Source organism: Fukomys damarensis, unplaced genomic scaffold (genome assembly GCF_012274545.1).
Source record: "Fukomys damarensis isolate Sample0158 unplaced genomic scaffold, DMR_v1.0_HiC HiC_scaffold_7, whole genome shotgun sequence".
Lineage (NCBI taxonomy): Eukaryota > Metazoa > Chordata > Mammalia > Rodentia > Bathyergidae > Fukomys > Fukomys damarensis.
The window spans coordinates 8,618,297-8,633,618 of NW_022900919.1; the positions used below are offsets into that span (position 1 = coordinate 8,618,297).

Consider the following 15,322-nt stretch of genomic DNA (forward strand, 5'->3'; position numbering starts at 1 on the left):
AAAAAAAATTTTTTTTTTTTTTTTTTGGTACCAGGGATCAAACTCAGGACCTTGTGCTTGTGAGACAGGCAGCAGAACCACGGAGCCAAATCTCCAGCCCCAAAAATGTTTATTATTTTAAACCACAACATTTGTGGGTATTTTTTTGTTGTTGTTAAGCAGCAATACATAATTCATATAGATAGATATTGGCTTAACACAATAACTACATATACCTTAATTCTAAAACCAGCATCTTCCATAATGAGGAAACCCTATAGGGATTCCAGCAAACCTCATTCTGAAGGAAGTAGCCAAGGCTATTAAGACTAGAAAAGACAAATAAAACATAGGAGTTGGGAAAAAACAAATATATTATCTGTATTTTCAGATGTGCAAGGATATCCGGAGAACCTAAAGCAGCGATGGCGAAACTTTTGGAGACCAAGTGCCCCAACCGCAACCCCAAACCCACTTATTTATCGTTCGTTAAGTGCCAACACTGCAATTAAATCTGAATACTGAAGTTTTAGTTTAGAAAAAAGCAATTCATACATTAATATCTTTTGTTTTAAAAGACAAATAACACACATGCCATAAGTTCGCCACCAGCAGTCTAAAGAATCCATGATATGACTGAAACAATCTAAGATCTCAGCAAATTCCAAGATATAAAGTTAGAAGATACAACAAATGACAAAGCTCATCAACGATGGCAAAGCAAAAAGGTAAAAATATTTTGGAATAGACTCTAGAACTTTGAAAACCTATAAGAAGACTAGAAAGCACTCAAAAGGAAAAAAAAGTGACCTAAAAAATGGAGGGCCAGGATGCTTGTTTAACATGTATGAGGCCTGGGGTCCAATCCCCAGCACCACCCAAAAAGGAGAAAAGCATGTTTTGTTCTTAAGAGACAAACACTGAAGTATTTAGGGACAAAGAAAGAAAGAGCCATGATTAACTTAGTTTTCAAAACTTCAAAAAAGAAAAAAAAAAAACCAGGAAGAAATACACATATACAAATGTACAAAAAGAATAAAGGCAAAAACTTGACAAAGTACATGGAGTTAAACACCACCAAAATGCTAAATAGAATCTAATCAAGAGGAAACAATCAAATGTACTTTACAAACACCTTCTTAAATGTAAACTGGGATAATTTAAGTATGAACAGTATGTCAGATAATATTGAATAATTACTACTTTCCTAGGTCTGATAATATATTTGCAACTTACTTTCAAAATGTCCAGTCACAACAATAGAAACAAATAGTGTCTGTGCATGTACGCCAATATTTTTTGGGGGGATACAGAGCTAATGTAGCAGAATATTAAAATTGGTTAAATTTAGGGAAAAGGTACAGAGGAACTCATTATACTATATTTTCAAACTTCAAGGGATTTGACAAAAGGAAATGATAGAGGCTCTGAGCATGAAGGGGAGGCACACACAAGTTGGCTTTCTTTCCTTTACCTCATAAGAACCCTGACAAATAATGAAAAGAACAGGAGATGTCAAAGCAGGTCATCTTGCAATGAAGTGAGAGGGCAGCTAGGAAGAGAAATATAAGATGCAGCTATCTTTCTTGGTGTAAGTTAACAGACATTACAGCTGATGCATTACAATGCAAAGGTATAAGCATATTATTTAGCAATATGGAGGCAATCATCAAAATAAAACTAATGCGGTATGGAGGATGCACAGAAAGACAATTTCACTGTGTCCTTTTAACATGTTATATCACCCCACTGCTTATACCTCGTATCATATAGAGAAATAACAAGCACAGATTTCCCCAATCTAGAAGGCTCTGTGACAAGGCGCTCTGCCCAGAGAAAATGAATGGTTCAGCAGCTTCAGTACCTTGAGATGAGACGCTAAAAACACAAATTTAAATGTAAAATATTTTAAAACACTATTGCATTCAATGAAACAAGGCTACCACAGGAGCGTGATCATAATACCAAAAAGTAACATTATTACATCAAAATGACATATCCTATTATTTCAAATAAAATTATTTCCATTCTTGTTTTTTAAAAGTTTGAATAAACAGACTCACAGTTCCACAAGGTTTGGAAGCTTCTGAGCAATGTTTTCTGGCTGAAAATTAAAAATTCAGAATTAAATTTTAGTTTTGAAAAATGTATAAACACTTGTCAATGGCTTAAACACAAAATGTAAAAATAATGAGTCAGCAGGTCTGGGTTTCAAGTCACATAGCACGTACCACAACTGACAAACTTGAACACTTAAAAGCCACATCCCACAGCAAAACTAGAACCTCATATTCCAGTCACAGAGGAAAGTAAAATGTGCTAAATAACAGACACAGTCCGGGAGAGCACCATGTGAGGACACAGCCGGAGACCAGAGATGTAGCCATAAGATAAGCGCTACAAGGATTGCTGGCAACTCCGGAGCCCCACATGGGACAAACCCAGACCACACCCGCATTCTGGACACTTGCCCCCAGAACTCTGAGAGGATGAAGGTCTGCTGTTTAAACCACTCAGCATGAGAGTTTTGTCACAGCGGCCCAGGAAGGTAACACACCCCCAGCTCCCAAGTCATGTTCCTAATAAGACAGTACAGAAGGCAAGTCCACAGGGACCCAGGTTAGGTATTAAGACCTAAAGAGGTTTACAATGAGCAGAGGCTGGGCTTCCTGTGGTGCAATGGAGGACAGAGGGTCAGGCCTGAATGAAGGTCCTGAGACTAAGGTAGAGGTGTGGGGAGACAGGGAGAGGAAACTGGCATGTGGGAGAAGCACCCTTCCACAGAAGGAATCCTAGAACAATTTCCTTCACGGGCAGAAAGCAGGCGTCTCTCTTCTGGAGGTCCTGGGCAGAGGAAAAGCCTCCTGTAAATACCAGACAGCCAGCCTAACATATAAAAAACCCCCTCCCCGCCCACACTTCAAATTTACATGTATGCAGATATATGTTGTTAAGACTAAAGGAGCACAAAGGACATTTTTTCATTCTACATTCAAACATACTGTAAGTGAAGTTAGATATTAATGACAAAGAATCACAAATGGCTTTTTAGGAGAAATCAGGTCTGACTTAAGTCTGAAAGGCAAAAATAAATTAATTATGAGAGGCTGACATGAGGTGGTGAGGATAGTCCTGGCTAGCTTTCCAAGCAGAGGAAGTAACATAGGAAACGGCAAACGAGATAGGAGGCATGCTTTAGGAAAGTGAAAATACAATCCATCTTGCTGTAATTCCTGAACAGCAGTCTTTAAACTTAGGTCTTCAAAATCCTGTTATAGGGCCAGGGATTTAGCTGTGGTACCGCAACTGCCTGGCAAGCACAAGGTCCTGAATTCAATCCCCAGTAATTGAAAAAAAAAAAAAAATCCTGTTATGAACACAATTGTGTCAATAGAAAAACTATTAGGTTTGTAGTGACAAAGTAACTTTTCATCAACTTGAAGCTTGAAGAAACTTATACTGATTGTTTTTAGGAAATGGACCGGGATCGCTATTCTCTTTCTACTTGTGTCACTGGAATTTTTAACAATAAATGTCTTTTGTAATTGAAAACATTAAAATTAAGTTTTAAAATGTAGTAGGCACAGTAGAAGCTGTTACATAATTGGCTAGTCAATCACACTGTTTCCGATTTGAGATGGAAACACTTGCCCGCTGGGCTATCAACCTAGATGCATAATGATTTTGCAGAGAGGGCAAGAAACACACCATTAAAGGCTTTTATTTTATACTGAAGAATAACTTTGTTACAGTCCAAAACACAAAGGAAATCTGCCTGATTGTTTTAGATAAGGGAACATTATTAACTTTATATTGGCATGCAGATACATTTGAATATGAAGCAATAGTATCCCAAGCTGCTTATATACACAGCTTTGCCCTTGATAAGCAAATGTCACTGAATATGAATACTATTAAAAAGTAAATGAAACATTTCCTGAATACCAACTCTTGACAGAACCACCGTATTTAGTTTTAAAATTGTGCAAGCTGTGGTTCTCTACCCTCAATATTTTTATATCTATACATGTAATGAGGTCCTTCAAAATGCCCTTCCTCATATGTTACTAGGGATCTATCCAAATCCCTGCAATGTTTCTTCAGTGCTGTTGTCTCTCCTAGTAAGGAGAATACGCAGGTCCACCTATAGACACACATACAAGGCATCTCAACAAAACTACAGAACCAGGAGGGGAGGTGCTTGCTTACAGCTGCCACTATAAAAAGTAAAGACTTGTCCACAAAAGAAATGCTGTTGGGTCCTCCTCTATCTTCATCTCTTACAATACGGATGCTGTACCTGGCTAACTCACAGGACAGCCAGTCATGCTTTCTGGCTCCATCACCCAGTATCTTAATCTTTTGTGACAAACTACTTAGTTCTTTTGAGTTACAGCTATATACACAATTAAGTGCTAAAATGCTTTTGCCGCCCAAAGGGCACTGTCATTATTAACAAGTAAAATTGTGTTTTTATTTAAAAATAGGCACACTGACCTTGATAAAATTGCAGTTCATGAGAATGCTCCCTTTTAAAACTACCAAAACAAACAAACAAACAAACAAAAAACCCAACCACACACATATAAACAAATTGCTTATGAATAAAGGTTCAAAAAGCCTGGCAAATAAGCAGCCCATTACATAGGCTGTGGCTGACACCTACTGGTGTTCTACAATATTCTCTGCTTTCCAATACCACTTTCAGCAATGTAGCTCAATACTATATGGCAATTGAACATTTTTCATTTTTATGCTTCTATAAATTTAGGTATACTGATAGATTAAACAACCATAATTGATGTCAAAATTTTTGTTACTCGGTAGGGAACTGAGCTTAATGTTCAATTATGAATGGCATTCAAGCTAGTTTATCCTCATCTGTAAGATTACAAGTTACTCAGCTTTTAAATTTTTTGAAATTTAAAATCCTTTCAAAACCAATACGTTTAAAGTGCTTCTCAAATGTGTCGTTATGTTACGGAAGGAATCAGTAAGTGACACACAGAGAGGCAGCAGAATGGAAGTAAAATAATAAATTTATTCATTGATAAGGGTCGATCACACATAAGCCATGCCTGGATGGATGACACACTGGGTTACAGCTCCTCCTTTTATAGGGTTTCACAGCCTTGACTTCATTTGGGTGGTTACATTTCATTCTGACAGTTCAAATCACAGTCACAGAATAGTTAATCTTTTCAACCCAGATGTAACAGTTCTTTGCAGTTGGGGAGTTTACCTTTAAGATTCGCCTAGTTATCCATTGTAGCCCATAGAGAGGGGGTGTTCGGGGTCAGGCAAGCAAATGTTAGCAATGGGTTCTTTCATTTAGACACTTTTATGATCATGTGGCTCCAGTCTCTTCGGAGCTCAAGACCTTGACATGCCCTGTTATCTCAGGGTGAGACCAAATGTCTCATTCAGCAATTAGTGCCTTTCAGTTTTGAGTGCAACAAAACACACTGCTGTTAGAGACAGCAGAAGCCATTTTACATTGTAACACTTTATAGGTTTTTGCTATTGATAAAAGTTTTCTCTATCAATTACTGTTATTTCCTTCTTTTCTTTTTCACAGTTGGACACAGAAAAGTTTTAAAAGACAAATAACCTGTACCCAAATTCCTGGAGCATAAATATCTCCTATTAAACTACTTAAAATTGTTTTTCTAAACTGAGCCAAAGATTCTCTGCATTAAATCTTACTCATACTATCATTAAAGTAGACTTCAGCAAACACACGTAGTATAAAACTTGCCTCAAATTTTTCAATCAATGTGCTTTATAATACACTTTTAAAGTCTCCTTAAATGAGAACAAACACTTTAAATATCTTGCAAACGTGCTCTGTGATATTCTTTGGTAGTTTCTGGGGAATGGTGACGTCCTAGCTTCTACTGGGCACCTGGTAGAAGTGCACATCTTTCTCTAAGCTGGCTATGGCTTAGTGACTTCCTTCGGTCAGGGAAATTAAGGTCCAATGGAAGCCTTTAAGAGCTTGAGTATGAAAGACCTCACCCTTTCCACAATGATCTCCAAATAGTAAAGTTTTGCCAGGCTTCATCTCTAAATGAAGACACCACAAACCAGAGTCCCCTAGCAATCTAAGAGAGTAAGGCAGTATAAGAACTATTTATGCTGTTACAAGCCATGAGTAATCTCAGTTCAATAAAATCTGCATCACTCTGGCCTCCAACAACCCATTTCAAAGAAGTTACATATTGAAAAGCATTTTGGCTCTTACAGCTTCAAAAAGAATTAGGTAAGGGGCTGGGTATTTAGCTCAATGGTTCTGCTGCCTGACTCGCAAGAGCAAGGTCCTGAGTTCGATTCCCAGTACCAAAAAAAGAATTAAGTAAAATGCATCTGAAACCTTATCTAAGACCATGTACAAAAATTAGCTTCAGCACTCCTACCAGAAATCTCAAAGCAGAGGGAGGGTCTGTTCAATGGACTGGAAGCCTGAAAACGAAAAGCCAAAATAAGCTTTTACTCTTTATAAATTGATTACCTCAGGTACTTGTTATAGCAATGGAAATCTGATGAAAACAATATACAAACAGCCAACAAACACATGAGAAAAGATGCTTAACACCAATGAAATACCACTTCCTACCTACTAGAATAGCTATAGCAATAAACAATGGAAAATACCAAGCATTGGCAGGGATATGGAGAAAGTGGAACCCTTGTACACTCCCAGTGGTAACATATGGATCAGCCACTGGAGAACACAGTTCAGCAGTCCTTCAAAAAGTTAAATACCAAATTATTATACAACCCTACAATTCCTCTATGCATATTCCCAAAATAACTGAAAACAGGTCCTCAAACATGTACATGTGCACACACAATCATAGCAGCACTATTTACATAGCCTACAGGTAGAAACAGCCCAAATATCCACCCATGGATGACATGTGGATATGCAAAATGGCAGCAACCCCACACAAGGTAATAAGTACTGAGGCATGTTAAAGTGTGATTTGGATGAATTTTGAAAGCACAAAATCCTTCTAAGTGAAAGAAGCCAGACACACAAAATCACATGCTGCATGATTCCATTCACATGAACTATTCAGAACAGATAAATCCCAAGCAAGAGAAAAGGAGTGGTGATTGCCAGGACTCAGGGTGGGCTTAGGGGAGTAGACAAAAACCAATGCACAAATGTTTTACATTGCAGTGATGGAAGTGTTCAGAAGTACACAGAGATGGGAGAACAACACTGCGAGTGCAGGAAATCCCAAGAAATTTTCATTCAAAAACGATTAACTTTCTATTATGTTAATTTGACCTCAGTGAATTATTTTTTAAAACATTTATGAAAAATAAGTCAATGAAGTTTCATAATAAAGAAATTACTTCATTCACCACACTCTCAACAAGCTTTCTAGTTGGGTCAGTAACTCGATGGCATTGTTTCTGAGCCATGAGTTAAATACCACGCTCTTATGAAAACTGCAGCAGACCACTTTCTTCCAGCAATCTCTGCATATTCCTTCTGCAGTAATTCTCTCCATCTTTACATATGTCATAAAGCAGTACTTATCAACAAGAAATCAGAAATGCTAGCAGCCTGACCACTAAGAAATCAACCAGTAACGGATGCTGGTGGGGCTGCAGGGAGAAAGGAACCCTTCCCCACTGTTGGTGGGAGCAGAAACTGGTACAACCACTGTGGAAATCAGTACAGAGATTCCTCAAAAAACTAAAAGTAGAAGTTCCATTTGACCCAGCTATTCCCCTTCTAGGTATCTTCCCAAAAGAATTAAAAGCATCATACTCAATGACATATGCACACCCATGTTTATAGTAACATTTTTTGGAATAGCTAAATTTTGGAAAACAGCCCAAATCAAATGACCATCAATGAATGAATGGATACAGAAAATGTGGTTTTTATATACAATGGAGTACTACTCTGCCACAAAGAAGGGCAAGCTTGAGGCATTTTTAGGTAAACAGATGCCCTTTAAGAACATAATTTTAAGTGAAATAAATTGGACATGCGTGTTTAAATATTGCATTGTTTCATTTATGTGAGAAACCCAAAGGGTAAATAAGGAGCAAAATGGAGGGTAGATATGGGGAAGTAGGAAGAAAATGTTCAAATGGGAAGTATAACAAGGGAGGGGGACAGGGAAGGTAAAGAAGAGAATAGGGATCTTAAAAAGAGATCAGAAGGAAAGCGATGTAAATAAAACTGTAAATAAGGAGGGGAAGAAACGCTGAAGGGAGGGGAGGGAAATTAGAAATAAAGAATTCAGATATATTATGTACAGGTTCAATTTGCCTGTGATGAATATGATCATTATGCAAGACAAAAATGTACCAACAGGGCTGGGGACTTGGCTCAGTGGTTCCACCACCTGCCTCATAAGTGCAAGAGCCTGAGTTCAATCCCTGGTACCAAAAAAGAAAAAACCAAAAGCAAAAAAACCAACAAATATTAATTTTTAAAAAATGCTAGCAGCCCGGTGAAATCGACAGAATGGGCACAACCCTTCTTCTGTAGTAGCATAAAAGGCCTCGAAAGTCCTCACTGTAATTTGCTCACCAATGTCCTCTGCCAATGCCATTTTTTATCTCTTTACTTACTTTCCCATTAATTACTCATTTTACTTCATTTCTCTCTGTTGCAATGGAAATGCTGTCTTATCTCTGTAGTCAAATGTGGCAGCTACTAGCCACATGTGGTCCATAAGCACTAAAAATGTAACTAGGTGATTGAAAACATGAATTTTTAATATTATTTCACTTTGACTGCCACAAGTGGCCAGTAGCTATCATATTGGAGAGTAATTTAGTTCTTCATGCCTACTAACAATTGTTCATGTAAACTCAGCTCTTTCATTCTTTGTTTAGGGCTTTTTTATTTGTTTTGTCCTGCTGGGGTTCAAACACAAGGCCTTATGCATGCTAAGCAAACTCTACCACTGAGCTACATCCTCAACCCAAACTCAGTTCTTTTACACATAAGGCATAAAGAACAACTATTTAACTGCATGATAAGTTTTTATATTATTTCTCTGAGAAATAAACTAAGTATTTAATTAGTATTTATAAGAACTGAAATTGTCATCTGAGGAAATGTAAGTTTAAACTTTTTAAGTATCTTCAAAACTGCAAATGTGTTATTGCCAAAAATAAAAAACTTCAAGACTGATATTTTTAACAACAAAATCTTATTTAAAATGTGCTCAAATTTTAACACTATACATACCTAATGCATTTACAAAAATGTAATGTACATTTGAATTTGATAAAAATTTGGCTTCTCAGAAAAAAAAAAAAAATCCAAGTAAAAACATTTAAAAATGGTGAAATCCCTCTTGAACTATTAATCTTTTTGTTTATTTGTTTTGCAGCACAGGGAATTGAACCAAAGGAGCACTGAACCACATCCCCTGTCTTTTTTATTCATTTATTTATATTCTGAAGAACAGTCTCACTAAGTTATCCAGGCTGGCTTCAAACTTGCAATTCTACAGAGGGTTGTAAGTGTGCCCTACCTGACCAGCCTTTCACGTATTACTTTTAAATTTTTTGTTTGTTTTTATTTTGTTTTTTGAGACAGGGTCTCACTACGTAGTGACACTGACCTGGAACTCACTGTGTAGCCCAGGCTGGTCTCAAACTCACAGTGATCCTCCTGCCCCAGCCTCCCAAGTGCTGGGATTACAGGCGTGCACCACCATGCCCGGCCTTAAAAATATTTTTAAAAAAATAAAGGTCATATAAATATCATAAACAAGGGCTTAAGATTAGAGAATCACTTGCCCTTATCTAGCTTTCTACTTTTTATTTTTAAAGAAAACCACTTAATATTCATTCAATAAGTATGACTTTATAATTGGAATTCTCAAAGCAGCAGAAAGCTACACTGAAAAAGAATAGTAAATACTTGTTCCAGTTGTTACGGTTTGTGTCTAGATATGCCCCCAAAGCCTCATTATAGGTGGGGCTTTTCAGAGGTGGCTAGATCTTAAGAGTGTGTGATGCTGGGATTAAGTGTGTGATGCTGGAATCAAGGGTGCGTGATTACTAAATTATTCCACTGATTGGTCTGGCATAATTCTGGATGTGGATAATGGGAAGGCCATCCCTGGGTGTGAGTGCTTCTCACACTAAAGGTGGGTAGCCTGGATAGAATGTAAGGGACAGACAGAGGGCTGCTGTTGTCTTTGTTTGTCACTTGCTGCTTGCTACTTTGCTGCCTTCTGCCTACCATAAACTGTTTCTGCTCTATGATGCCCCTCTGCCATCCCACCATGCCTTGGAGCCAGCCAACTATATAATAAAACCTCTAAAAACTGTGGGTCAAATAAATCTTTCCTCCTTTAACTTTGGGTGTCAGGTATTTTGTCTCAGCAATGAGAGAAAAGTAATGAAGACTTTCATAAAATCAGGTAAACCACTTTAAAGTATAGAAGCCTAAATAATTTTATAGCTTTATGACATAATTGGTTCTGGAGGGAGGGAGTGTATGTTTCAAGTTCAATGTCTGGTATATTTAAGTATCATACTTACATAATGCAGACATAGATATAGAAACTAGTGTCTTACTTGTAATACACAGGTACCTCATTATACTACAGTGAAGTTTGAAAATGAATCTAAACTTCCGGAAACACACATATAGTGATATACAAGCCTTTTGCTTGCAAACAGTACCTTACACTTGCATAAGAAAGTGGTCTGGTGTAAGAGAAAGACACCTGTCCTCACCAACTCTTTCTTAACCCTCCCTCCAAACTCTCCAGGTAGAAACAACAAATCACAAAAAAAAGATCATTAACCATCATCTGCTGTTTGATTTAGATCTAGAATGTCCCCCAAAAGGCTCACATGTTCAGAGGTGGGGCTTTTCGTACGGTGACTGGACCACAGAGATATGAACTGGAAGAGTCTATCTCCCTCCCCAGCTCTTCTCTTTGCTCTGTTTCCAGCCAGCCATGGGTTGAGCACCTTTTCCTCTGCCAGGCCCCTCTACATCCTGATCTGCCGTGGAGCCAGCTGGCCATGGACTGAAACCCAAAATAAACCTCTTCTCCTTTAAGTTGTCAGTATGGGGTATTTTGTCTCTGCATAGAGAAAGCTAAGACATTTACAGAATTAAAATGAAAGCCAGATTAATTGGACAACAAATTAGAAGATTTTAGTTTTGCTCTGACTGGACATAAGAAGTACCTTATACTTGTCCATTAACCTCTTCTAAGTTAGTTTCCTCAAAATAGAAAAGCTGTCCAAATTAGTGACTCAATTTTTTCCAGCCTTATAATTCTATAATTCAATAAACAGAATTACATTATAGGTCAAAGGTACATTTTTGTGAAAAATGAATCTTTCAGTTATGACATATAAGAGGCTCACCTAAAGTTTACTTACAAGGAACTACTTTCGATTAAACAGCAATGATGAGAAAAACTTATAAATCTGAAAATTCTACAGGAAAACAAACTTTGATTTGTAATACAACTCTTAACTTCCAGGTATATGTGTATTACAGAGACAAACACATTTATAATGATTGTTTTCAAGGACTATACATACCATGTTACACAGAGACGTTAAAACACAAACAGATCATTGGATACTTCATTATTAGATATACCTATTTCCCCACATTCAATGTAACAAATAATTCAGATGCTTTTTACATACACTAGCTCAAGGACAGAGCTTGGTAATTATGGATGCCCTGCACTCTAGCAACCATTGAATTTGCAAGGGTTCATCAGATTGGGGAAAAATAAAAAAGATCCTCACCCTGGGATTCAAAATGAAGTAAACAAATAACAAAACTTAATTCTGTCTCCTTATTTCTCCTTATAGTACACCCACATTTAGATGCATGATTCTCTCACATCATCTCCTTAATTTAATGCTTTCCCCTCAAGCTGTTCCAATATCCATTTGATTTAGATCCTACGAAAGATTGTCTTTAATCTGAAAATTCAAGATCTGTAATTCTGCAAAATCTGAAAACTTTGGAGAACTATGCTGTCACAAGTGGAAAATTCCACACCTGACTTCACATGACAAGTTGCAGTCAAAATGCAGGTGCACTAAAAACATTCCATTAAATTATCCCCAGGCTATGTGTAGAAAGTATATACGAAGCACAAATGTATCTCATGTCTAGATATGGATCCCCTGCCCAAGCTATTTCATTATATATATAGCACATGTCTGAAAATCTGAAAAAATTCAAAATTTGAAAATGCTTCAGATTCCAAGCATTTCAGATAAGGGATTCTCAAGCTGTATTATCAATTCCAAGGGAGAGGAGACATGGATCCCCTGCCCAAGCTATTTCATTATATATAGCACATGTCTGAAAATCTGAAAAAATTCAAAATTTGAAAATGCCTCAGATTCCAAGCATTTCAGATAAGGGATTCTCAAGCTGTATTATCAATTCCAAGGGAGAGGAGGATATAAATTATGTGTAACTTCTCTAAGCATCAACCTCTCTCAATCTAGCTACCAGCTGTAAGGGAGCTAATAATGTCAATGCGGCATAAATGCTGGCATCACCATCACAGATTTTAAAAAATTTAGATCCTTTAATGAATAAAATCTGAGAGCTGGATGAAATTTTAGTAGCACTACATTCCAACTATGTAACTTTAGCTGATTATTATGTAAAAACAAGTACTTATTGAAAAATATAAACCAAACATAGTAATAGTGAAGCATTTATTTTTTACTATACAGCCCTGTTTCTTTCAGCCCCCATTCCCACCTCCCACCTTCCAGGATTCACCCACAGCTAAGCCATAATCACTCTTAAATTTGATGTAATTCTTCCTAATGCCTGAGTTCATTTGTCTATAAAGTAAGGACAATAATAGTGCCTACCTCATAGGATTGCCTCGAGAATTAAATAATATGTGTAAATTGCTTAAAACAATTCCCAGCATTTGGTAAAAACTCAAATGATGTTAGCTGTCATTAGATTTTAAACAAACCAATATTGGTAGTCATTTAGGTTGTCTTAGTTATTTTCTCATTGCTAGGACAAAATACCTTACACCCAAGTTAAAGGAGGAGAGGTTTATTTTGGCTCACAGTTTATAGATTTCAGTCCACAGTTGGCTGGCTCCAAGGCAGGGTGGCATGGCAGAGGGTCATGGGAGAGGAGAAACAGTTCATGGCAGGGCAAGCAAGAACCAGAGTGAAATCAAGGAATGAGGGGGGATATATACCACCCCCCCAGGCCACAACCAGTGATCCACCTCTTCACAACAGGTTTCACCTCCCAACATCACACCCAGATAGCCCATCGGTGGTATAGTCAGTATCACACACCTATGACCCAGTGACCTCCCAAAAGCCCCACCTATGAGTGCATGAGGCTTTGGTGGACATCTAAATGTAAGCCATAACGTAGGTTAAAAAAGTCTTCATCATATACAATTCTGTGACAAACATCCTTGTTCACTTGACTCTTCTCTTGGGTAAACTCTTGCAAGTGAAAATGCTGATGTAAATATATACTCATGCAAAATTTTATTACAGAGGGTCCAATCAACCATCACAAATGTCAAGTAAATTTCCATTCTAATTGTGTGTGACAGTATCTTCTCACTGCCTCCAATGTTAAGTATTAAGAATCTTTTTGTTTTCAGTATTGGGGATTGAACCCAAGAAGTCATGTACGTTAGGCATGCCAGTAGTTCCACTACTGATCTACCACTGACCTGCACACCCCCAGTCCTTTTGTATTTTAAGACAAGGCTGACTTCGGACTTGCATTCCTTCAGTCTCATCCGTCTAAGTGGCTGGGATTACAGGTATGTGTCACCATGCCTAGGGTATAAATAATCTTTAACAATATATATTGATCCTTTTAATCTTTGAGAATCCAATAGGTAAAAATGACTAGCATTTTGTTACTTTCTCTATTGGAAGCTGAACTTTTTATGTGTGTTTTTTTTTTTAACTACGAAATTCTTTCCTTTTACCATTTGCTAGTTCACATTTGATGCTGATATCAGGAATGTTTTCTCCCTGGCCAAGAGGAAAAGAACAGCTGGGCCTCAGCCCCCAGCCCAACTCAGGAACATGATTAATAGGCCCACTCTTTCCTTCAACCTCAGAATAAAATTTTTAAGTTAATTTCCCTTGAAGCATAGATTAATTGCTAATCAGAATCTATCTACTCTTATTGCTTAGTCACAACTAAACCTCCTCTTTCATTGAAATTCAGATGTCTCTTTTTCATCCATTCATCATAGGGAGGGCTACTTCCTCCATTAAGAGAAGCTGACAGGTTCATAAGTGAATTGTGCTTTCAGATTGAGATTTTTGTTTTCCTCCAAGTCTCTTGGAATCTTGATTTTATAAATTGAAGAAAATGGAGTCCAAAGAGGGTAAGCACACAGAACCTGGGCTTGTTACCTTTTGGTCCTGAGTCTTGCTACCAAACAATAAAACATTTTGACCTGAGAATGCAGCCCTCAAATGTTTCCAGGGCTAATTCCATCCCTTGAACTCCAGAGTTAAGAAGAGCTGGTGATCGCTTCTTCTAAAATATATGCTGCCTGCCTCTGACAAAGACTCAGCTACCAATCTTGGCTGTATCTCAGCGCCCTCCCTTCTGTACAGAAGACCCTGTCATCATCAGCAGCGACCACTCCATGATTAAAGTTATCTATGCACAATCACAGTATCCCAACACCCAGAAACCTAATCATGCCCCATACACCAGGTCTTCACCACCAGTGGGTCTTCTGGCCTCTCTCCATCCTCTCTAATCATTCACCCCTGCTTTCTTTGCCTCCACTCCAGCTCAGATTTCATATATAACCATTTTATTTACTCTCTTGCCAAAATCCTAAAATTTCTTAGTCTCTCTGTATGTGCACTGCATCTACCAGGCAAAAACCTAAATCACTATGAATGTAATAATCCATCCTTTTCATACCTCAGACAGCTGATGCCAGCAAGAGACAGCCCCCTAAACAAGCAGATCTACCATAAGCCTAGGCATCACATACTTGCCAAATAACATCCAACAATCGCATTGCCTTTCTCTAGCCTAAACATATGACCCTTCAAAAAAGTAATGTCCAGCCTGTAATCTCAAGCCAAGTAATCTTGAAAATTCCACAAGAGTATGAATTTGTTTCACAGTATTTTTATTGTCAGTGTTTTGAAAAGTGCTGGGTTCACAGTAAGTACTCAATAAATCTATGTTGAATGAATCCTGCTCTTAACCGCCTGCCAGTACTCTTCAGTATCATGCAAATTAGATCTTATTTTTAAAATCTTCCATTGATCTATTTTCTATTCTGCTTATTTGTGTGTGTGTGTGTGTGTGTGTGTATATATA

The 15,322-nt window shown here is 37.6% G+C and overlaps 1 protein-coding gene across 2 annotated transcripts in view; it reads right to left on the reverse strand.

The window, feature by feature from the left end:
* Positions 1-15,322, reverse strand: part of Lrrc28 (leucine rich repeat containing 28) — a 112,992-nt gene that overhangs the window by 89,911 nt on the left and 7,759 nt on the right. For both annotated transcript variants that reach the window (XM_010607855.3, XM_010607854.3), the window contains exon 3: positions 2,043-2,083. In XM_010607855.3, the coding sequence (XP_010606157.1) occupies positions 2,043-2,083 (41 nt within the window). The remainder of the gene's footprint in view (positions 1-2,042; positions 2,084-15,322) is intronic.